General features: G+C 44.7%; 1 protein-coding gene across 2 annotated transcripts; it reads right to left on the reverse strand.

Annotated features, from left to right (window-relative positions):
• Window positions 1–686: 686 nt before the first annotated feature.
• On the reverse strand, window positions 687–23,153 carry SETDB2 (SET domain bifurcated histone lysine methyltransferase 2). Of its 2 annotated transcripts, XM_086481936.1 has the most exons (14): window positions 23,132–23,153; window positions 22,329–22,388; window positions 19,850–19,972; window positions 18,390–18,455; window positions 17,033–17,135; window positions 15,779–16,345; window positions 14,170–14,289; window positions 12,766–12,935; window positions 12,110–12,338; window positions 9,962–10,046; window positions 8,882–8,990; window positions 7,766–8,094; window positions 2,779–2,867; window positions 687–916 (listed from the first exon to the last, which is right to left on the reverse strand). In XM_086481936.1, the coding sequence occupies exons 1-14, from the start codon at window positions 23,145–23,147 to the stop codon at window positions 799–801; spliced, it is 2,184 nt and encodes a 727-aa protein (XP_086338062.1). In that variant the 5' UTR covers window positions 23,148–23,153; the 3' UTR covers window positions 687–798. The 2 variants fall into 2 exon arrangements, with proteins under 2 accessions (XP_086338062.1, XP_086338063.1); XM_086481937.1 differs by lacking the exons at window positions 22,329–22,388; window positions 23,132–23,153 and having other exon boundaries at window positions 12,110–12,334; window positions 12,756–12,935; window positions 19,850–19,991.
• Between the last annotated feature and the right edge of the window lie 2,230 nt (window positions 23,154–25,383).

Raw genomic sequence — 25,383 nt, forward strand, 5'->3', positions numbered from 1 at the left:
GCCACACACCTGCACACCCCTCCCTTGCTCCATTTCAGAGCCGTCTCCTGCATCTGCACTCAGGGGCACCAAAGGTAGCTTGTTTCTCTCTTACCAACAAACCACGTGGCAAGGACTTCTGTGGCCGACTTGTCCCACGCTGCACAATAAGGCACTGAAAAGAGGCACGCTGGATTCCTCAAGGATTTCTCCATGTGTTACAAATGTGGAGAAGGATGCAACGCAACAAAACCCCAGCTGTTTCTCTCCTGCAGCAGCAGGACCTGCCTAGCTCACTTTGTAGCATAAACACAGCTCTGCAAAACTGTTCTCATTAATCTCACTCCTGTTCAAGACCATCTCTCCCACTGGATCCATTAGACTTAGGTATATTTTAATAATTTTTAGCCCCCCAAACAGGGACTTGCATTTGCAATGAGTTTCAGAAAACCAAGTTTTGCTAACTCAGCGTTGTGGAAGGGCACAGAAAACATCAGCTAAGTGTTGCTCTGCATCACTCATCTCTGCTGCAGATGGCACAGAAGCACGAGTTCTTCCAGCGCACCGTGAACTTTTCTTGTGAATGAAAAAGAGGAGGAGGGGGGAAGACTAGGAGCACAGAAATTATCTAGGGAAAGTTCCTATGACCAACAGTTCTAATTATGTAAACTACAAAAGTGACATTTAAATGTAAATTTAAAAAACAATCCAGTGAAAGGCATTTTAATGTAATCAGCACCACAGACTTAAGAGTACCGCATAGTACTCCCTTCCAGCATCTAAATCTCCAGGTACGTGATGACAGTAGGAAAGCTTTGCCTATAAAGTTTTTTTCCTGCACTTTTGAACTCCACACTGACAGGAAATCTCTGCCTCTGGCATGCTTCCAGCTTCATAACCGTAATCCCACGTGAGTTCAGTTCCAGCTTTCACATGCCTAAGAAAGAAAACGCTTGGTCAATTTGTTTGAACTAAGTGAAACAGTACTGTGCTTGCAATTTGTCACCAACGACTCGCATGCAAACCCCAAAACTGTAGAGGGCAGGGAGTATCACGTGGGCAGCTTGTTGGGAGAGAACCAAGAGATACAAGGAGTCTCTGGCACATACATGAGCTCCAGAGCAATGGAGAATGTAAATACCCACACCTAGGAGAAAAGAATTTATCAAGCAGTGCCATAGGATCAGAGTCTAAACAATCTGCTCTGACTTTGAGGCAAATTCTGGGTAACAAAAATAAACAAAAAAAAAAAAAAAGAAAAAACATGTAAGTGTATACATCTAAACGAGAACACAGGCAGTTTTGTTATTTTCACTATGTACAGTGCTTCACCAAGGTTTGAACAGATATCTAGACAGTGGTGCTGAAGACTCATCTTTGGTCTGACAAGCTATGTTTTTATGCAACTGCACCATCTATATGCACAAAGCCTAAGACTCAGAATTAAACACATGCTCCTCATGAATCAGCATCTCTGACAGTACAAGACAAGAAATTTCTAAGGCAGGAAATTCATTGCCCAAAGTGAGTGCCAAACTAAATACCTAAGACTAAGATGCTGAGGGACAACTGAGGGAAAATACAATAGAATACAAGTATTACAAAAAAGAGGGTCATTCTCTGATATTTCTTATTGGATACGATGTAAGGGACATTCAGTGAATTACCAGCTGAGAACAAACAAAATGAGGACTTTTCAAACAGCACATAATCGCAATCTGGGACTTGCTGCCTTAGGATGTTCTAGAGGCCAGAAATGTAAAACAGATTAAAAAGGTCACTGTGCAACTTCATGGAAGATACACAGTTAAGCTCAATGATCCAGAGGCAGTCCTTGATGTAGAAAAGTTGTAAAAGGGTTATTTCCAGAAAGCAAGAGGGCCAGCCAGGGGAACATTCCTTCAATAGCTGCCTTTCCTAAGTGTCTTCTGATGACCACTATTACCTCTCTACACTGGCCTCAGTCCCCGCTACAGACTTCTTTACCAAGTACCTGAACAAGAAAGACTCACTAAAACAAAATCTTTTTTCTGACATATTTCAAAACATTGTCTTCACAGTTCTTGGAAGCCCTCCTCACAGTGCAATCCACAGCGTCTGCGCCAGTATGGACCAGGGCTTCAAGGCTTCACAGAAGATCGGTGCTTCCTGAGGAGCTGGCTTCATCTACCCCTCCCCTCCCGGGTTTAGCTGCTGTCTTCTTGTATCTCATTGTCACCAGCTCTCTGTACCTCCCCTTCTGTCATCCACTAAGGGAAGACCCGTATCTTTTGCTTTCAGAGGAAGTTTTCACCTCTTGAGTATCCTAGTGCCACCTCCCCAGGACATGATGGGCTACACAAAGTCCTGCTTCTCTTGGTAGCTGCAAGAAGGCCTGAAGCCAGCTTGTTTAGCCCACAAAGTGTCTCAGCATTAAGATGCAGAGTCTGACCCTGCCCTACGGGACCCAGATCTGCTGGCTATTCCTTGAGACACAACACTGGGAGTGGTGAGCCTTGGCTTTCAAAATGACCATGCTGAGGTAAACCTTTTTTCCCCACTGAAGACGACTATCATTGAAATGGATGCTTCAAAATTAAGCTTCTCCACTTTACATTTCAGTGCAGAACTGAAGAAAGACTCATTAATGATAAGCACCAGCTGTATTCCTCTGTCTTTAGTTTACAATAAAAAGTCACCAAAAAGAAGGTATTTTATGGTTTCATCTGTCCCTCCTTAGCATAATTATTTCCTAATAACTAAGCACTGCTTTTTCCCCTAGTGCCTTGAATGAACAACATCAAACTTGCAAAAATTCACCTGTTTGTGAAGAATGCCACCCATGGGAAACTTCTGTTGTGAGTCTCTACAAACACGCTCTGTGCAAAGAGATTCGGGCAGCAGCTGTGCTGCAAGAAAAGAATATTTGAATTAGAAACAGCGAAACACCTTATCGCTGGCTGAAGAACCTATTTTGTGTCAGTTATCTGCCACTAGCAAAGGTGGTTTTCTCCTTCCCTTCTTCGGCCCACACAGAATCTCTATTACTCAGTCCCATTGCCACTTATTTTTGCAGTAACTATGTCTCTTGAAAGTGTAATTTCCATCCTATTATGAAAGTACTCTTGCCTAGGAAAACCAAGTTCTTTTACTGAGCCATCCTCCAGAAATTTATGGTGAGAATTCATCTTTGATTCAGGATGCACCACAAATAACCAGTATGTGACAGATGTGATCTCGCTGTCAGCCAGGGGAGCAGTGCTAGGAAGCAAGCAATAGGTTAAATGATTACGTATGTTGGCAGAGATACAAGATGTGAAAGGTTATTCAGGTGCATGTAGGAATACATGTATGGGCCTGGATGCAGAAGAAAGGTTTCAGCAAGATGCACTACTAATCTTAACACCGTATTACCTCTGCAATGAAGAACAGCCTAAACATACGCAAGGATTTTGCTGTAAGACGCATATTCAGGCCAATGAAGAGAAGTTACTTGCAGAGTACATGCAGACGTGTCTATGAAACGTTCATCTTGGTGGTACTTGGTACTACTATTTCTTGGCAAGTTAAAACTGACAGGCTTATTTAGCAGATACGTACACAGTATGACAGACCATTTTCTGAACCCACGATTGAACAGTAGAAAAATTTCCTACAACATCACAACATGTATCTTAAATCAGCGCAAGACAGAATTTACAATGGTTGGGGAACTAAAAATGAGGCTGGGAGAAGGCTTGTGATTCAACAAAATATGCTGTTTGCTCTCTGGACCCCCAAAAAAGGCTGTTCAAAAATTCAGGAGAAAGATGTCACTCATTACTGGGCAATATACAACAGGTACAAGGCTCTGGATGTGGAAGGCCAGTCAATGGATGATACGGATAACAGGCCATCTACACTAGAGGTGTCGCCAAGGTCAGAAAGGCCTAGCCCCTGTATCGCGACCAGCTCCACGAGGAAGAAAAGACAGGTTATACTTGTAGGAGACTCCCTTCTGAGGGGAACAGAGGGTCCAATATGGCAGGCAGACCCCCCTCTGAGGGAAGTCCTCTGCCTCTTTGGGGCACAGGTTAAGTAAGTCATTAGGAAACTCCCTAGCCTGGTACAGCCCTCAGACTATTACCCATTACTGCTCTTTCACGTAGGTGGTGATGAAGCTGCAACACGTAGTCCAAGAGCGATCAAGAGAGACTTCAGGGCCTTGGGACCATTGGTGAGGGAATCTGGAGTACAGGTTATTTTTTCCTCTCTCCTTCCAGTCGCGGCCAGCAACATTAGAAGAAACAGACGGACCCATAATACCTGCCTCCAGGGCTGGTTAGGTTTTTTGTCAATGGGACGGCCTATGCAGCACCAGGCTTGCTGGGGTAAGATGGGACTCACCCTTCTCAAAGCAGGAAGAGGGTCTCTGCTCAGGAGCTTGCAGGGCTCACTGAGAGAGCTTTAAACTAGACTTGAAAGGGGACAGGGATAACAACAGGCTCACCTGTGACAGGCTGCTGGAAAACACGCCATAGTTAGAGACAGGGTGCTAGTGAGGGCCCTCAGCCTGTTGCTCTGAGGCATGCTGGGTACACTGGAGCACATCACTTGAAGTCTCATGGAGATGAGCTAGGGGCTCCTGAGGTAACAGGAGCCAACAGGGAAACACCAGTGAAATACCTCAAAGGAATTAAGGAGTGTTGCTGCAAGAAGGTCACATGGCCGACAGCCCAGCTGAAGTGCCTCTACACCAACGCACACAGCGTGGGCAACAATCAGGAGCAGATGGAAGCCACCATGCTGCTAGAAAGCTACGACCTGGTTACCATTACTGAAACTTGGTGGGATGAATCCCACAGCTGGAGTGCGGCTATCGATGGCTACAAGCTATTCAGAAGGGACAGGCATGGAAGGAGGGGCGGAGGGGTTGCCCTCTCCATCAAGAACTGGATAGAGTGTGAAGAGCTGTCTCTGAAGAATAGCCATGAGGAGGCTGAAAGCTTATGGGTAAGAATTAGAGACAGAAGCAACAAAGGGAACCTTGTGGCTGGGTTCTACTACAGGCTGCCTGATCAAGGGGAGCCTATGGGCAAAGCCTTCTTACTCCAGCTACAGGAGGCTTCACGCTCCGAAGTCTCGTCCTGGGGGACTTCAACCACCCCAACATCTGCTGGAAAAGTAGCATGGCAAGCTGTAGGTGATCCTGGAGACTCCTGGAATGCATTGAAGAAAACTTCTCAAGCCAGGTGACAGACAGCCCTACCAGAGGGGATACGACACTGGACCTGATGGCCATCAATGCAAGTGAGCTAATCAGTGACATCAAGATTTGAGGCAGCCTGGGCTGCAGTGATCACACACTGGTGGAGTTTGCAGTCCTGAGGGATATGGGCAAGGAAAAGAGTGAAGTCAGGACCCTGAATATCAGGAAAGCAAACTTCCAGCTCTTCAAGGAGTTAGTCAATGGGACCCACTGGGAAACTGCCCTCAGGGACAAGGGCACAGAACAGAGCCGGCAGATCTTTAGGGACACTTTCCATAACGGGCAAGAGCTCTCGATCACCAGATGTAAGAAATCAGGCAAGGAAGGCAAGAGACCAGCATGGCTGAGTCAAGACCTGCTGGTCAAACTAAAGGGCAAGAAGGAAATGCTCAGGCAGTAGAAGCAGGGACAGGTATCCTGGGAAAAGTATAAGGACGCTGCCCGGTTGTGTAGGGATGGGATCAGGAAGGCCAAGATGGAGTTAAACTTGGCAAGGGATGCACAGAACAATAAGAAGGGCTTCTACGGGTGTGTCAGCCAGAAAAGGAAGGTTAAAGAAAGCGTACGCCCCCCGGATGAGCAAGACTGGCAAGCTGGTAACAATGGACGAGGAGAAGGCTGAGGTGCTCAATAACACTTTTGCCTCAGGCTTCACTAGCAACCTCTCTTCCCACACTTCTTGAGTGGATGGGCCACAAGATGGGAACTGGGGGAGCAAAGTTCCTCCCACTCTAAGAGAAGATCAGGTTTGTGACCACCTGAGGAACCTGAACATACCGAAGTCTATGGGACCTGACAAGATGCATCCCAGAGTCCTGAGGGAATTGGCTGATGGAGCTGCCAAGCCACTCTCCATGATGTTTGAAAAGTCATGGCAGTCCGGTGAACTCCCTGGTGACAGGGAGAAAGGAAACATTGCACTCATTTTTAAAAAGGGTAGAAAGGAGGGCCCTGGGAACTGCCAACCTGTCAGCCTCCCCTCTGTGCCTGGGAAGATCACGGAACAGATGCTCGCAGGAGCTATGCTAAGGCACATGGACGACAGGGAGGTGATTCAAGACAGTCAGCATGGCTTCACCAAGGGCAAGTCCTCCATGACCAACGTAGTGGCCTTCTATGATGGAGTGACCACACCCATGGATCAGGGAAGAGCTATGGATGTTGTCTGTCTGGACTTCTGTAAGGCCTTTGACATGGTACCCCCCCTCCTTCTCTCTACATCGGAAAGATATGGATTTGATGGGTGGACTGTTTGGTGGGTGAGGAACTGGCTGGATGATCGCATCCAGAGGGTAGTGGTCAATGCCTCAACACCCAGGTGGAGATCGGTGACTATTGGTGTCCTCAGGGGTCCATACTAGGATCAGTGCTGTTTAACATCTTCATCAATGACACAGACAGTGGGATCAAGTGCACCCTCAGCAAGTCTGCAGACAACACCAAGCTGAGTGGTGCAGTCAACACACCTGAGGGATGGGATGCCATCCAGAGAGACCTGGACAAGCTTGAGAAGTGGGCCCTTGTGAACCTCATGAGGTTCAACACGGCCAAGTGCAAGGTTCTGCACCTGGGTTAGGGCAACCCCCAGTATCAATAAAGGCTGGGGGATGAAGGGCTTGAGAGCAGCTCTGCGGAGAAGGACTCGGGGGTACTGGTGGATGAAAAGCTGGACATGAGCCAGCAACGTGTGTTCACAGCCCAGAAAGCCAACCGTATCATGGGCTGCATCAAAAGAAGTGTGGCCAGCAGGTCGAGGGAGGTGATTCTGCCCCTCTACTCTGCTCTGGTGAGACCCCACCTGAGTGCTGCATCCAGCTCTGGGGCCCCCAGCGTAAGGTCATGGACCTGTTGGAGCAGGTCCAGAGGAAGGCCACAAAGATGATCAGGGGGCTGGAGCACCTCCCCTATGAGGACAAGCTGAGAGAGTTGGGGTTGTTCAGCCTGGAGAAGAGAAGGCTGTGGGCAGACATTACTGCGGCCTTTCAGTACTCAAAGGGGGCCTGTAAGAAAGATGGTGACAAACTTTTTAGCAGGGCCTGTTGTTGTAAGACAAGGGGTAATTGTTTTAAACTAAGGGAGGGCAGGCTTAGGCTAGATACAAGGAGGAGATTTTTTTTACAATGAGCGTGATGAAACACTGGCACAGGCTGCCCAGAGAGGTACTGGAAGCCCCATTCCCAGAAACATTCAAGGAGAGTTTGGACGGGGCTCTGAGCAACCTGACCTAATTGAAGGGGTCCCTGCCCATGGCAGGGGGGTTGGAACTAGATGATCTTTAAGGTCCCTTTCAATCCAAACCATTCTATGATTCTATGAATATTTCACTCAGGAACCTATCGGTGCCAAAACCTACAGCTAGTATGTAGCATGCACCACCTTATGGAGGCACTAACAGCCAGCGTGACCCGACCTGCTGTTCTGTCACTACAGAGTGCAAGGAGCCCACATAGCCTGCCTTGTCATGCACCTACCATGTATAGGGTTTATAGGCAAATCCTTCTAGTTTATGCAAATACATCATTTAGTTATTTAAGCTAAGGCATACAGCTTTTTACTTACGTTAAGAAAACGACCCACATTTCCTTCTTTTGTGGCATCCAGTACATAAATATGTTCATCAGCATTCTTCAGAACTGTCCCGTCACCATCAGCCTCCTCACAAAAGCTGTCTTGTTTTGACTGCCTGTGATTTTCCTCTTTGCAGTCAGCTTTCAGTGGCACATTTTTGGATGGCCTTACAACACACGTGTCATCCAGCACACCTGACTTGTCACAATCAACACCCTGCAAAGACAGACTCTTTCTTTTGCATTCTGCACTGTCCATGCCAGCAGACTCAGTCTGTCCAGTTTCCATTGAAAGGTCTTCCTTCTGCTGCTGAGTGGGTTCTGTTAACGGACACATAAGTTATTTTTTAACACCAGTTTAAGGCCAAAGCCTTTCCCTTGTTTGGCCCTGAACTCTTAACCACCCACCCTTTGTTCTCTTAAATGTACGCAGCTTCCTTGCTATTTACAAGTCCGTAACACAACTGCCCTTTTCCCTGCCGCTCATCAATCCTCCCACAAATGACTTGTTTCCTGCTGCGGTGCCTAAAGCACTTGCTCAAGTCTCCTGTGAGTGACCTAGTCTCTCATTCTTCTCAAATCCCACTCCAGATTGATTTCTTCCACATAGCATTTTATCATCATTCTCCACCTTAATCCCCAAGAGAATTACAAACTGTAATTAAGACAAAAACAAGATGCATATGCAAACAGCATCAGTCTCACACTGCCTCTCCAGCTTGAGGTCCCCCCACCCCTCCGTTACATGCTGTTCAAATTTTGACTGGAATATGTACTGGGTGTGACACAGTAAGATTTGCAAGACTGACTTTCCTATGACTGCACTGTATTTGAGAAGCTGCTGTCAGGACTGTACAACACGTCCCAAGATCAACTTTGCAGGCAAAAGATTGCCCTGTACCAGCTAATGCACCGTGTTATGCAAGGCAGCAAGAATTTCTGTCCTGCTGAGCTCTCTTAAGGCAGCCTACGCATTATGGGGAAAACATCACTCTGCTCTGAGAATAGGCCTGCCCACATCCAAAGATCACTTTCTGCATTTTAAGTCTACCACCTGATGGGGCACAACTGTACTAAGAGTGCTGTATTTTTAGCTCTGCAAACCTACTTTTTTTTCTTTTCTTTGTTCCACTGGTTAGTTTTGTTTTGCTTGACTGATGAATCTGAGAACTATTATCTTCATCTGAGCTGGCAGTGTGCACCAGTGTATCAATTTCCTTTAAACAGAATAAAAGATAATGAAAAGGCTGTGATGTATCGTTGCTGTATGCAACTCTGGGTCAACAGAGGACAGCAAGTGGCTTTCAGGATGCTCGGGTTGATGTTTCAAACCTATTGTAATGCATGGCTATGGCTGAGTTTCAAAAGTTCACAGTTACTGCAATGCAATATTTATGTTAATTTCAAATTATCCTTCAGAATAACCAGAATAATACAATCAGGTAAGTGCTTAAGTGCCAACAATTTCAGCAGAATTTAAACATGTTTGTGTAAGTTGCTGAACCAAAGCCCAAACGTGCTTTTTACATAGTTTCAATAAAATGAACAGATGTGGCAGGATTTCTCCTCTCCCACTACAAAAAGGCGATTAGTTATGGGAGCTCCAGAACGGACAACACTGCCAAACGTTAGCATGAAAATCCCACACACGTTTAAGTGCAATGAAACCAGTGAAACCTATAGAGTAAGTTTACCCCAGTTTCCCTCCTTTGCACACGTTTGCAGGCAACCCTTCACACCCAGGTCAGATCAAATTCTCTCAACTGCGCCATTGCATGAGAAAACCGCGTCCAGCTCCTGAGATTTTCTTCGCTCCCTGCTACGTCATTCTTTGAGGAGACATCACAAAAATATTGTTACTCTAACCCCCTAATCCTGCAGTTAGTTACAACAGGGGGTGGAAAGGGAGAATGATTTCTTAAGACTCTCATGGCTGGAGTGTAAGTGAAGGGTGGAGAAGGGAAGGCTGTAAGAGTAGTTAGTGCTGGTCTCAAGGAACATGTCGAAGGACTGATAATGGAGTAGGGATGGGGTATAGCTTCCAGCACACCAGATTAGCTCTTAGTGTGATGCAATCTCATGAAGAAAGATCATTAGAACTATTTAAATGCATAAGATGAAAAGATCAAAATTAACATACATATTCAGCAGAGCAAAAAATGAATCTATTAAAGCCACTTATTATTACCATTTTTAGCTGGTGATTATGAAAAACAACTGTTCCAGTTCCAGGCTGTCTCGCGGTTGCAATACTTAAATTCCTTGGATGAACCCTGTACAGAAAGGTCAAAAGGAAATTATAAAACACAAAAAGACCCATAAGTAACTCTCGCAACATACATTTCTTTTAACAGTCTCTAGTTCATAAAGAACAGGCTACACCAGAGCCTGAAGTCTGGCCTCGCCCCAAGTTCTGTGACTATTTTGCCTTTAAGAATCAAGGACCTCTGTTAGGTTCTCAGCAGCATTTGTAAAAAAACATTGTTTGTACTTTGAGAGATCAGCAGCTGCTTTTACATCTTTTCCCAGTTCTCCTGCTGAGAACCAAATTCTCTGTTGTTTTACTACTATTGTATCAGATCATCTCCAAATAAAGCACCTACAGAGTTTTGCCTTTTTCCTGCTATCACTTTCAACAGTTTTGACAGTGCAGCTTTCAAATAGGAAAGCAAACATGTTGCAGGGACAAGGGGTAGAGAGGGAGACAGGCAACACATGGCAGATAAAGAAAATACTCTCCCACAAAAAAGCCTCACTCCTTCACATTAGGAAAAGGTTGAGGAAGGATGGGAAGCAGTATCTGGCATATAAAACATCTACAATCACATTCATGTGGATTATGTTCAGAGTGCAGTAGAAAACCACCAGTTTCAAAACTAATCTTACTATCTGTACAATGTCTAGCAATAAGTGACAGCTCTTATTGAAGAAAACTTTCAAACATGAAACATTTATATGTGTTTTCTTGACAAAAAAAAAAACCATCATGGTACTTCTCTGGGCTACTGATAATGGCAACAAATGCTACTCTTTAGGCTTTCTTAAGATTTAAACTCCTTTGTAAATTCCAAAGGTGCAGTAGCCACAAGAAGTTGTGACATCATTACTCGATATCACTGTTTGTCCTTTTAAAGGCAACCTGCTTAGGTGACTGACCTGTCAAACTTAGCACACTGGTATCATCTCAAAGGTTTCTCAGTTCAGCTGGATTGGCATTTCTTAAGAAGCAGAATTTGTCATTCTGCAAAAAACAGTTGTGGGGTTTTTGTTTTGGTGGTGTGGTTTTTTTTTTTTTTTTTTTGGTTTTTTGGTTTTTTTTTAAACACAGCCCACATGTGAAACATTTTTATCCTCAGGAAAGGAAATTTATGAGATTTAAGGTAGCAGTGCAGTAAACACAACTTCAAAAGTGGGCTTCCCTGCATTTTTAGTAACAGCACTTAGTAGAAGCAAGATCTAGCTGATTGCTGATAATTACTTAATTTCCAAAATTAGGAATTTATTACGTTTCCAAGATACTGAAATGCAAGTGAGAACACACTGGCAGGTATTTTTAAAAGTTCCCATTTGCAATTCCATGGTGCTTCTCAAGGATCCACAATAGTCTTCTACTACGAAATGGGCAAGAATTTGCAACCATTTATGAGTAGTACAAAGAAAGCATTTACACGCACAAAGTAGTGGTACAAAGCACATTTACAAAGTAGCATGGCAGAGCAAGGAATAAAGTTTAAGAAAACAAGCTGCCAACTTCTTTCTGAGAAGACTACAGCATGCTATTGACAAAGCCACACGGTTATTTTGCAGTGATTTTATTTTAGGAATCCTCATAGGCTATGAGACCCTGATCGTAAAATGCAAAGAGGACCAGAACTTTTGCATAATTCACTGTAAAAGCGAGGTGGTGTCAGACTCCCAACAGGAAAGGTTAAGACCCCTAGCAGGAAAGGTTATGTTACAAAGAACAAGAGGTTTAGAGACTGGGAGCAAAGGACAGGATAGTTAGTAGCTAATTTGTTATCAAACCCTTCAGCATCATCAAGTATCTTTAAATCATTTATCTCAAGTATCTTTCATTAATTTTTTCTAGTTAGCACAATAATTAATGCCCTGAACTGATTAAGTACACTCAGGAAATGAACTGGATTTCTAGAAAACACCAAGCAGTATACACAGTAAGTAAAACCAATATAGAGGAAAAACTCCATCCCACTAGAAGAAATAATCAGGAATTAACAAAAAAAAAGTTGACAAAGAAAAAAAGAACACCCTTAGCTGAGGACACTCCGTTCTACTCTAAGTTTCATTATACTTAAGTTTGCTTTGATAAACTTACACAGTTGATTTATTTTCATTATCCACAGTCTGAGACAAAGATTCCTGCTTCTCAGCAATGTCATTTTTGCCAGTCTGCACTGGTTCAACCACAGAGTCTGAACAATCAGTGTCAAGTTTCCTTTTTTTGAGAAAAGAGCCATGGCCTCCGTCATTCCCAGCACTCTTCTCTTTCAGCTCTTGACCAGCATCTCCCAATACTTGAACTTCAGCTCTGCTCATTAATCTGCCTAGAAGAAAAACAAAAGATTTTTTTCTAAAATTGTTTGTTTGCTAAGATGGGTCACACTCACTGTTGCAGCTCAAACTTATATTAACAAAATACAAGAACGTTATACGGTAAAGCAAAATATGATTGCATTTATGCTGAAGGAAAACTAGCCCTGGCACAGGATGCACAGACCTGTGAGGTAAAAATCAACAGTCTGAGATAGGCTTTGCTCCAGAGTGTTTTGATAGTTTGTCTGGCACCATCGCACTGCAGAGCTCTTCAAGGTTCTTCTGTCCGTTTGATCATCTTGCAAGTTAAAATTATATTGACTCACTTCTCTTCCAAGCCCGTATTTCCCTGTTTGGTTCTCAAAAAAATTCCAAGACACAGGCCACAGAGGAGGAAGAATTATGCTATAGATCTTCCACCAGGTCACCTCCTGTTACCTGAGTAAGTACAAACAAATGTCCCCTTGTCGATATCATCTAGGCAGCGGACGCCCCAGCCTTTCTTCTCCGTGTTGAACACTTGCAACCTGACTTGAATGCCATGCTGTACAACTCTGTTCTGACACATCATCTTGTCACACCTGCACAACACACTACACTCATAAATTCTGTCAAGAGGAAGCAAAACAAAACACAACATAAAAGAATGCATTACCAAAACAAAGCCGCTACTATTAATTTCCCTCCTGAGCACTAATAAGGGAGTTAACTGAAAAGATAAAGACTCTGGCTAAAACTGATCATGCAGCAGTGCTCTGAAGCTCATGACTGTCTTGACTGACGATTCATCAATTCTAAGAGTCTGTCAGCCAGACTTTGATATAAGTAGACAAGAAAAATAAATGCTACCTTTTTATTTTATAGGAGTAAGTCACAAAACAGAAGCAAAAATCCCTACGAAGCACCTCATTCTATGCTGGAACAGACTGGAGCAAAGACAACCTGTCTGCTTGGACCTCACTGCAGCTGTCATGAGTTTTAGCATTTAACAAAGTAGTTCTAAAAGAATTCACAATTGTGCTTTGGTTTTTTTTGCATTTGTTTCTGCATTCACCGGCAGCTTGCTTTCTGCACACTAACCATAAACTAACATCACACAAAGCAACAAAGGACTGAAAGGGGCTCCTTAAGCCTGTGGGTTCAGCCCTTAGCTATTGCAGAAAGCTACCTTGCACAATGCCTCTACAAAAACCTGAGGTTACTGGCACCTTCCCCAGGCCACATATTAATCCATGGCAGATGCCTAAGAGAAATGGAGAACACTTGCAGCACTGGAGACTCTTGAAAGAGTCACACATAACCAAGTCTGACAACAGCAGCTCGCTGATATTTCTTTAGGACTCTGGTCCTACAAAGCAAACGGGTGGACAAGATACAGGGCAAAACCCAAGGGTGGCCACTGCTTCCCACTTCTTTGGCTGCTGCTACACACTGTGATGGTCTTGTGATAGACCTCCTTCCCTCGTGGCAGGTTTCCTTCCCTTCTCCCCTTGGCATGGCCACATGCTCATGGCCCATGGGACCAGTACATGAGCCAGATATGGCCTGAGGTCATGGACCAATACCAATACTATGTTACTCTTCACACTCTTCTCAGACCTTGAACTAAGCTGTAAAAATTGTAGTATTTGTAGTACAAAAGTGGGGGTTTTTCATCCTGTTACTCAAGCCACTTTTTTTTTTTTTTTTAAATCACCCTGATCTGTCAGTAAAATTGTGACAAAAACGGAAGGTTTCACCAAGCCAGCAACTGCAGTTATTTTAGTTCTGTAGCACTTACAGTACAGGAATAAAATAAAAGCACACAAATAAAACAACAGTTAATAGCTTGGTCTTTCTTACCCACTAGGAATAGGTCCATCCAGTCTTTTGTAACTGTATCCACAGGATGTTTTACTACTTGAAGACAGAGAAATTTTATTACAGCCTCTTTCAGTTAGCTGTAGGCATGCACATTTTGACCTATAAAATAAGAGTAAAACATCTCAGAATGTATTTGGGGCAGCATAAATCAAACATAAACCTAGATAATTTAAAATTTACTTGACTATACACACACACTTTTATATAAACCTGTATTTTCCCCCGACCACCCTTTTATTCCACGAGGCCTTTTCAGGCACCCCACCCTTGCCTGGTTATGTGTGCTTTACAATAATCATGTCCTCTCCACCCCAACCCCATTCTTCTGCCAAACTCCTTAAAAGGCACATGCAAACAGCTGAAGTACAAGTGAAATTTATTAACAGGACACTGTCAAATGGATTGAATGAATGAATGAGAATCACCTGTTCTGGCACAGCATCCTGGCCTGTCAGCCACTACTTCTTTACCTTCCTCCCACTGCTAGTCTTCATCATCTTACGTCATGACAACTCCAAAGACCCACCGCATTTGTGCAAACAGCAATGGACCAAATCCTGAACCCCAAAACCGCACATAAAAAGCATCTCAACTCTTGGGGGAGTTCAGTGCAAAGCAGCAGCATGCTATGTACTCGCTGTTCCCCCCCACTCAGCTGAAACAAATTAACTTTAACTACTGAAGCTTCATTATACTAGGCTGTGATTTCAAGCTTTTGTTGGGTCACAGGCAATTATACTGCACACCAGCACATGAAACTGCTCTAGCTATCAATAACACAAAATGGATTCAACACCAAATAACACCTACAGGTGGAGATCAGGTCAGAGACACCCTTCAAGAAAGCAGACAAAATTACCAATGAACTTGCACACGTTAACTGTGGCAGGTTCCCACACAGTAATAGGTAGCCCAGAGTTACTGGGCTTTAGAAAAAGACGGCAACGAGCAACACCACTTGAACTGCTCAGAGCATGAACGTGTTCTGTGATCACAGAGTTTCATAGTTTCTGTTTAGACAAGGGGAAGGATGGGATGTAGAGGCTGTGAACAGGGATGTTTCTTTCCCTGCCTGCAGCAACCTTCTAAGTTCCAAATGATCAGATGTCTCCAGGCTGTCCCATCCCATCTCTAGGATACCATCCCACAGCAGGAGCGGCAGCAGCAGTTGTCATGCAGGATCCCCTCCCAAGAAAACAAGCCTTCCTCTGCTGGCACATGACTTTCCCTTCCCCACTCCTTTCCCAAAGCTGTGAGATCAAGAGATCTGCTTGCCAGCTCCACCTGGAGCAGAAGCACTGCCAATTTGGGAAGAAAGGGAAAGGAACACAATGATCCACCTGTTGTTCATTTCCTTCCCTACAACAGAGGCTGGATGGGTAGGAGCACCTAATTTCTGAAGAACACAAAGACACAGTGGTGTCAATCAGCACAGAGCATGGCACAAGACAACCACCACAGACATTCCAGCAGTGTTGGTCCTTCATACTTTGGCACTGCTTGGTACTGCACACCTTCACGCTTACACCACCACCCTACTATTGAGGCATCACGCATCGCTTGTCTGGGATTAGGTTTTTCTACCTACCTATCAATACAGCCATCTGTGCAGTCACATGAATCAACAAACGTGCTGGAGAAATTGTTGAGATAATATCCACGGGGCCATGATGCCCTCCTATATTTGAAATAAGGTAATCTTGCCCGGTCAAGATCATTACAGAAGGAAATGGGCACAGACTCGGCTCCATTGCTAATATCAAAATCAAACACGAGGGGTTCGGGATTGACAGTGTTCCTGCCCAACAGGACGTACGTGTTGAAGGAGAAGTGATCAAGGAACAAGAAATTGCACTCTGTTTCAAACAGATAATTTTGCACATCTTGGAAGCTTCTCAGACTTCGACCACAAGGAGCTTTGTAATTCACATCCAGCGATTTCGAAAGGCAGTCTGCTTTTGCATGGCGTCTTTCAAAGTGAAACAGGATTGGTATCTTAAGAGGATTTTCACCCTTGTAGGATCCCACTGCACTGTTGGCAAGACACGCACTAGAGCACTTGTGGTTCTGATACTGCAGGTTTAAAGGTAAATCTTGAATTTTACTAGATGCTTCTTTACTTCCTGAACCTGTTTTTTCCATTTTCTCCTTTTTGCTATATGGAATAAAAAAGGAAAAAAAAAAAAAAAAGCAGCATCTTAGACAACCAGTAAAATGCTCAGTTTTTTAGTGGTTCAATATTATTAGCACAAGAAAGAAACCGCCCATTGCTAGAAGGCCAAGGATTTCACTGAACCACTGTTCACATTGTGTTACGTCATCTGAAGACATATTCAGTGGCATTTTTTAAAAAAAAAAAAAAAAAAAGGCAACAGCTTCTTCCCAGAAAGAGCTTGCATACTAAAACACAGAAAGGACATTAAAAAAAAAAAAAAAAAAAAGGAAGGAACAATATCTTTATCCCCATCTTCCAAATCAGTACTGAGGCTAAATACAGAGAGACTAAGTCATGCGCCTGACAATCTGCACAGTCTGTGAAAGCCTGAGAACCGAACTCAAAAATTGTTAAGTCTTACTTGATAATCCTGGTAATACTCATGGATCCTTACTCACAACCTAATGCTCTGTTTTACTCTGCAACGTTCTCACATGGTAAATTAGACAAGTTCACTCAAAACCTCAGGTTTTCCATGTAGGAATATTTTCACTTTGAAAACTGGCAGGACTCAAAACTGGGTTTAAAATGTTGAATTTAGAAATACCAGAGACAGATTAAAACCTCTCTCAAATATTCAACAATATGCCAAATAAGGAACCGGATTAAACTATTAAATACACTGACCTGTGAGAAACTTCTACAGATGACATCACTGCAAACTCTGTAAGAGGATGCTGCAATTTGGGGGTTGTTTCCTGTGTGCCATCTCCATCAAACGCATCAGTAACTGAAAAAAATATGAACGCAAGCAAAAACTTCATCAATCCACGTGTGGGAGAGTAACGGAAGATTGGCGAGGAGGACAGTAAACACGCTCAAGTGACTTGCGGCTGGGGTGCTGAAAAACACTTATATCACACTGTTGTTTAGTTCTGGGTGTTCGACAAGTAGAGCATCTGTGTTCAGATAATGTAGGCCTGCGATGGGCTCGAAGGCACCTTATCAAACACACTTGAGGTTCCTGCCCTGCTGTGGGAAAGATCAAAGCACAGTGGAAAAGTACACCTGAGAAAAGCCCTGATGTAACAGGCGAGAAGCAGCAGGGTTGTTAGATTTTTGCTCGCTAGCAGGACCGAGCTCTGCGTCCCCGCTTACGTGCCTCCGCCCAAGTGCTGCTGCGGAGATCCCCCGGATCGCGAGGCAATGAGAATAAATTTACTCTTCGCATTTCATCCGTGGTTTGTGGTTGTTCCTGTGTCCTGCCCATGTCAGCTCACACACCACGGTTCAATTTATAACTTACTTTAGTTACTGAAGAGAATTGCCAAAACAGATTAAAAACCACGCATTGCTATGAACTACAGCTAACAAACAGCATGCTAGCGAGCGCCCTACTGAAAAAAAAAAAGCAGCTGCTTTTTATAACTCATACAAAAGCCACGTGTTTGCATATAAGTGTGCAAGTCAGTGACTAGCTGATGCATGACGCACACTTTCACACTGTCTCTCCTCCTCCTCCTCTCCCTCCCTCTCTCTCCTTCCCTGTCCCCAAAGGGGAAAAACTTAGGTATTCATTGACAAACTCGAGGCAGAAACACATCACAATTTACCCTTTTCCACAGGCCACCGGGTGATTTGCGCAATTAAATCTTCCATGTAGCTTTCGAAGTTCATGGTGACTACACGCATATGAAATGCATATACAAATTTCTCTTTATTACTTGAGGTACAAGGATGCCAGAGTGTTATAGCTAGCAGAGCCATGCACAAGATGACTCTGCTTGCAGCCACCTCAGGTTCATCACGGCGTACTGGTTCAAACTCTCTTCACTCGGTACAAGCCATATACACATACACAGAATCCACAAAAGTACAAGTCCACAGTCGGTCCCCGAGGAAAATAACAATTAGAGTTTTTCCCTTGTAATGCTAACAGGCTTCTCAGATTTATTGATTTCAACAAAGGGAAATAAGCTCCTAGTGAGTAAAACAAGATAAACTAAATCCACATACCAAATAAATACAATCAAGATGCACATACCATTTGACGAGGTTAAGAGATCTCCTAGATTAGCTTCATTCACCAGTGCCCAAGCCTGCCAACATTCTATGCAAAAACCAAACCAAAACATTTTCAGTAATGATAACAAGGACAATAACAGGGAAAACATGGTGCAAGTCCTCCACAGACACTCGTTCCCTCACTACGCTGATCCAGAGCATTGCAAGACTGATACTATTAGAAACCTGTTGCACCACAGTCCTTAACAGACACATCTACGAATTAGAATAAAATTACAGCTCATATTAGTAGTTGTGAATCAGCACCAAACATCCTCTGGCTTTTGGAAAGCTGCTGGAATGTTTTCAAACACACACAAACCAGTAGCCTCCAGTGGCAGTAACATGCATAAACACAATTTAGTGTAAGTTTCTCTCTTCACTTTGTCATCAGACCAGTCATCTTCCTGCTAAGAAGGGCTGGATCCTGGCAGACCAAATTAATGCTACTGCTAAACTGGTGGAAATGGCCTTCAGAGAGTAAGACGACAAAGGAGAGACCAGTTCTGTCTCAACCTCCTACCCCATGCAATAAATACTACAAGGTGACAGACAAACGTCAGCAAAATCCATGTTAATATTTCAGTTTGAAACTTTCATAGAACAAAGCATAGAAAGATTAATTGTGTCATCTGGGGATTCACGTTCAACTTTTATCTATGCATTGCTGCACTATTTTGCCATAAAAATCAAGACGTGGGAGATCAAGTACACAAAAAATTGCACTACCAATTTAGAGCAAACAGTACACTGCAGAGGGTGTGGCTATACCAGTTTAAAAGTATCTTACGATACTGTACATTTTCTTGCACAAAAATAGCAGTAAGATCCATAGATTACATCTACATGGATGACTTAATAAAAAAAAATAAAATTTCTGAAATAAATAAACCGGTAAAAACAAGCCTGCATACTACTCCAGGCTTATTAGACTTCTGATTTTGACGTAGATAAAGGAAAATGATTTCCATGAAAATCAGGAACAATCTTAAACGCACTGCTGTCACATTTTTCTACTAATGTTCCAAGTTTTAATCACGTCTCTGACATGAAATAATACATATATGACTATAATCCCACCCCAAAACCATTCAGTTCACTGAGATCAGCTTGGAAGCTAGAACTTCTGATGATAAACAAAACACAAGGCACTGCAGATAATTCATTATTTCTCAAGAATAAACATTTCAGTTCCATGTGCTTAAGAGCCACACATTGTTTGAAAAAGTATACAGGCAAAATGAGAAAATGGTAAAAAGCACCTGAAATGATTAGTCTTTTTTTAAAAAGTAGATATATTTTTTAAAGTGCTTAAAAACACCAACTACTAAGTAATTTAAATTCACAGATATTTGAATTGTGGCAGATATCACACAGCCCTACACAAAGCAGGCCACAGCTCCCCTGCAGTCAAGTTTAATTGTCAGAAGAATTTCAAACCTTGGTTTGTGGCAGTTCCATTCTTGATCTTTTGCTTTAGCAACAGCAGCACATTTTGCACCTTCTCAAATACATCATCCACTCTTCTATCTCCCAATTGTGTCCAAAACGTCTTCACATCACCTGAAATGCAAATTTCCATTTAAAAGCCTGTACAGCTCCCAAGAAGTCTGAAACCCCTAGTGGACTTTTCAAAGGCTCCCACCCATTTCATTGCGAAGCACTTCTGAAAAAACAGCCAGAACAGCTGCCTTCTCTTGCAGGCTTAAACCTTCAGAAGTCTATTGCTAAACCCAATCATGAAAACAAAACAGAAGTCAAGTGACGAACTGGAGCAGCTTCTGATGGTCCACGATTCTCCTCAAGTAACTTTTCAAGCATGTCTACAATGGGTACTGTGGAAATCTTTTTCCAAACACCAGCAAATTAGTCCCACCATAAACTAATCACCACTGAAACTCATAGAAGTGACATAAGAGAATACTTTAAACTGAATGAACAGAGAATATTATTAAACAAAAGACATTGGGAAATTTTTTTATAGCTGTAACCTCCCTTAGCTACATAAGCTGACTATCCTGTCCCATCAATATTTTTGGTATGTTTTCTAGGAAGAAAAACGTTCAAAATATTTTCAGATAAAAGCAGTTTGATAAATTTTGTTCACCAAGTGATATCAATTGCAATAATTAATACACCCTTTATATCATGCCCCCTTCCTCCACTAGAAATATTTATAAAGAACACGTTGTTTAAAGAAATTATTAAGCTACTTGTTCAGAACCTTTTCTCTTCCAAGTGTAGGTAGCTTTGAGGTACTAAGCCCAATCATGAAAGCTCTTGCTAAAACATTAGCAGTACATCTTTGGCCAGGACTCTGAAAAGGGAACACGGTTCAGTGTGCCAACAGACAATGACAGAAAAGAGAATGGGCTGTCTTTCACTGTTAACTTTTCTCTTCTTCAATGATCAAGCACAAAAGAATAAGGAAATCTGGTTTTGTACTCCATTTCTAGAGGTAGAGTCCACGGACACCATGCTGGGTTTACGTTCTACTTTCATGCAGGAAATCTCGGTTAGCAAACATGCTAGGGTGACACCTCCCCAGCAGCCATGAAATACTGCATTCTTGTAAGGCCAGTAAAAAAGTATTTCCTTAATTTTTGACTTAGCAGACAAAGACTTCTGCTGCCCAAGACACCAGAAGCTAAGTAACGCTATGGCAGTACAGTCTATGGTTACTCCCAAAAGCATCACAATAGCAGTGAAGAAAGCAACAATCTTTTGTCACCACAACCCCAGCTGCTTATGTCACCTGCAGTTAAGAGCATAATATTTAACATCAACAAGCAATGTTGAAAGTACTTTATCTTGTAAAACAACTGACTTGGCACTAACTCTCAACATCTTTTATATTCACAGAAATTTAAAAAAAAAAATGTGCAAATGTCTAAGTCCCATTGCAAAAGGTGCCCACAACACTTTTGGGAAATCTACACTACTGCTCCAAGAGACAACATCTGTCCTGTGCCATTCCCATCCTTTTGCTGCGCATGACAGTATCACAAATTTAAAATACCAAAAAATAAGCACATTTAATATCTGTGTTTAAAAATATACATTCAGAAATCCTAGTAAGAAGCTCCACCACTGCAGATTAAAACTGCTGTCCTTATTTCTTGCCATTTTCAGGTATCTCAATACATTTACTAAGTCTGGACAGAACTGGTGGACAGATTTCTTTGGAGGATGGGTGATGGAACACAGTTTTTTCATTTCTGGGTTGTCAGTTATAATCTTGCATAGGCCAAAAGGAAATAAAACACAGTCTATTTGCTGTACTGCTCAAACCACTCACTCACCTTGGAAATGCTTTTCCAATTCTCATGCTGGAGCGCCCTGAAACTCTAGCAGCAAAAACTTAGTTTTGCACGGAGAAGCAGAGATTGCACATGAAGCAGAATTTTCATTTCAAAAAAGACAGATGCCCACATCACTAACCTCTCCAGTGATAATGCTGCTGTTGTCAACCCCAGTCAGGAGAACAGGGGATGAACAGACACAGGATGCATCTACCTCATTCAGCACTCAAAACGATCTCACCAGCTGATGACTCAGTGTGTGGACTGGCATCTGGTGGCAATAGTTCTAAACCTAGCTGAGGCCATTACGTCTGGAGGGATTTTCTTTTTCCTCTATAGGATCCTTGTGGCCATATATCTCTTTTTTCAGCATTGTGCAGGGCAATGACGCTAGAGCAAGAAACAAGGAGTCATGGCCAGGGCTATTCCTGCCAACTACTGGAAAAAACGCTTGGGTGCGTGTTTGCTGTAAAGGACCTGTAACACTGCTGACTAACATCTTACACATACACCATAAAAGGCAAAACTATGGCCTTCCAGTTACCATTTTCACACCAGAAGTGGTGCCAAATGTACACCACCTTCCCCTTTCCCTCCATAAATCCCAGTTATACTACCTTCAACACTCTTCTCCCTGGAACTGGTAAGGTTCTCCACTTCAACACAGTCGCACAGCACTGCAAGAGGTGCAGAATGGACGAAGTAAGAGATCAGGTGAGAAATTAAAATGGCTGTAGCTACTTAGATTTTCAAAATTTATAGAACTAAATACTACAGCAGGTATCAGTGGGAGCACTGTGTGAGAAATAGTCATCCCACGTCTTGTCAAGACCTAGCTAAAAACCCCTGAAAACAAGCTGCGTAGGAATTTTTTTTTTTTTCTTTTACACAGGCCATTTCTTATTATCCTTCACACAGGAAGCTGTGACGAGGTGACACACACTTTCTAGCATACTCATCTAAACTTACATAACAGTTGCTTGCTATTAGCTCACTTTTTTTTTTTTAAAAAAAAATATTGTCAGTACTGCAATTAAAATATTTATTTAGGAAAAAATGAAGGGTTCTTTAGGTAAAAAAATTACTGAATCTGTTTCTCAACAGATGCAAGATAAAGCAACACATCTCCACTGTAGTAACACTAAGAAGTAAGGCAGCATTCTTTGACCACATTGAAGACACGAAATTTATGACTCTCACCACTAATGACACCGGGAACATAAAACGTACCTTACTCCTACATTAGCTACTTAATCTTTTCTGGGCTATAGCTGAAAAAACATTTCCAGTCATTCAGGCACAGAAATTTAATTTGGTTGACTGGGAAAAGAGATTAACTGAAGACTGTTGATTCCTAGAGAAGTTTCTCACAAGATCCGCCTAATGACTGCTCAAAACACCGGGGGTTTTTAAGGCTTACCTCTTTTCTCTTCCATCTTCTGTGGCGGCGGCACGGACGCCTCTCACGCTCGTTGGGTCGCCAGCGCCGAGCCCGGCTCAGGTCGCAGAGCGGTGCGTCGAGGCGGCTGTGCCCCCACCCCGCCGCGGGCTGCCTCCGAGGGCCCCGCCGGCCGGAGCCCGGTTGCCCGTCGGGCTGGCATGGGGCGAACCTGTGGCGGGGGAAGAGCCTCCGGTTGGGGACCGCCCGAGGACACTCGAGGCCTCGCCCCAGCACCTTCCCCCCTCCTCTGCCCGCCGCCCCTCAGCGCATCTGGGGATGAAGAAGGGACAAGGACTGAAGCCGTGCGGCGCCGGCAGAAGGACGCGCCGAGGCGAGGGGGGGTGTGTGTGCGTGTGTGTTCCCCACAGCCCCCCCGGACTCCTTCAGGGGGTTGGGGGGGTGGGGGAGCACCGAGCTGCGGCCCGACAGGAGGCCAGGCCGATCCCCCTCGGCGGCGCTGGATAACGGAGGCGCTGGGCAGGCCCCCCGGGGCTTTGCGGAGGGACAGCGCGGCCCCGGCGGAGCCAGACCGCGGCCAGCCGCCCTCCTCCTCCTTCGCTGTCGCCCCCAATCCCGTCCCCCGTTAACGGTACCTGCGGACAGCGAAAGGCCCCACAGCCCGCCGCCGGGACCACGCACTGCACGGCCGCTGCCGCCCGGCAGGGGGCGCCGCCCCGCCGCCAGCCAGGCCCTCACCCCGCCCCCTACGGCGGGCACTGCGCGCGCGCACTAACGCCACACCACCCCCCTCCCTCCGCCGGGCTGGGGTGAGGACGCATGCGCCGAGCTTGCAGCGCCTCTCCCTCCCCCGCGGCGCAGGTGGAGAGTAAGCAAGTCCTTGATGATTGGGCGCCGACCCTTCCGGGCTATAGCTTTGCGACGGCGTCTCCACGCTATTACGCATGCGCGAGGCGGGGCCGGGCTGCACCAGCGAATGGCTGTGCGCAGGAGGTGGGATGTCACGGAAGGACGCGCGCCCTTCTTTGTTGCCATTGGCTGCGGCGGGGGCACCGGTGGGCGCGGCTCGGGCCAATGGGGCGGTGCTGGAGGCGGGGGGGGGGGGGGGGGCGGGCGTGTGTCCGCGGAAAGGCAGCGGAGGCGGGGGGAGAGCCGAGAGACAGGAGGTGCGTCCGCCATCTTGGGGCGGGGCGAGTGGGGGGCGGGGCGAGCGGGGGGGCGGTGCCATAACCCCGCGGTGGCGGCGGTGAGGGGGGAGCGGGACTGGGCGCTGTGGGAGAGTCGCCATCTTGGCACGGCGGCGTCTGGCCGGAGAGGGCGAGGGGGGAAAGGGCCGGGTCAGGCAGCTGACCCGCTTGGGCCAGCGTGAGGCTGCGGGGGTGGCCCCGGCCGCTGTCGTGGGCCTGGTGGGGCCCGCTTGGGCTGCGGTGCTGGGGGATGCGGTGCCTTTCTCAGCGGCTGGCGGGGCAGTCTGCTCTGCTCCCTGACACCTTGGAGCCGCCCACAGCCGGTGGGGGGCCCGGGCAGTCGAGGGGCACCTGTGGGAAATTGGCTTGGCCAAAGTGGGCCTGGCAGCTGGCTGGGCGTGCTGGGGCGGCAGGCACACGGGTGAGGAGCAAGGGGGAATAAGAGCAAGTTCCTGAGGGGGGGTTGGGCCTTTGGTTCTGGTCCGCCAAGTTAAAATACTTGGTAAGTGAATGTGTTCTTTAACCTCGCGGCTGGACCCTGCCATTTGCCTTTGCTGGTAGGAACTGTACCCTATGAAGTGCTAAACTATCACTGCTTTTTTGATTAAAAGTTGAAAATAAAAGAAGTTTATATTGCCCTTAGACTTTTCAGAAGCATTACTTTACAAGTGTTTTTATTGTGACTGTGGGAAGGGTTTTTTTTGGAGTATTTCTTTAGTTGGGTTGTGGGTGTGGATTTGATTTGGGGAGGAATACTGTTTACGTGACTTGGAGCTCTTCAGACGCAGGATCCTCCGGAAGATTTTTGTATCTGGGACCTGCTTTGTACTTTTATAAAACATTACAAATGTTTGCACAGGCATTCCTGCATCTGTGCCTGTGTTTGAAGTTCGCTGATTAGCGCATGAGCTGCCTAACTACAAAGAGAAAGGAGACAACTGACAATGACATTGTTGGGAACAGGGTGGCTCAGGTTTAATAATGTGCGGACAAATCTCCAAATAAAAATAGTAGTTTATGTTTTAAGAGAGATTTCTCTCCTGTATTGTTTATTTTAAAATTAAGTACAAGCTTTTCTTGCTCTTG

This window comes from Leptosomus discolor, chromosome 1 (genome assembly GCF_034619465.1).
Source record: "Leptosomus discolor isolate bLepDis1 chromosome 1, bLepDis1.hap2, whole genome shotgun sequence".
Classification (NCBI taxonomy): Eukaryota; Metazoa; Chordata; class Aves; order Leptosomiformes; family Leptosomidae; genus Leptosomus; species Leptosomus discolor.

Bases quoted from the DNA above. Each gene is read 5' to 3' on its own strand.
- SETDB2 (XM_086481936.1), bottom strand. The intron at 18,456-19,849 runs GTTTGAAATTCT...GTTTTTGCATAG, and splicing joins TGGAACTGCCACAAACCAAG to AATGTTGGCAGGCTTGGGCA. The intron at 917-2,778 runs GTGAATTTTTGC...TTTCTTTCTTAG, and splicing joins GTGGCATTCTTCACAAACAG to GCATGTGAAAGCTGGAACTG.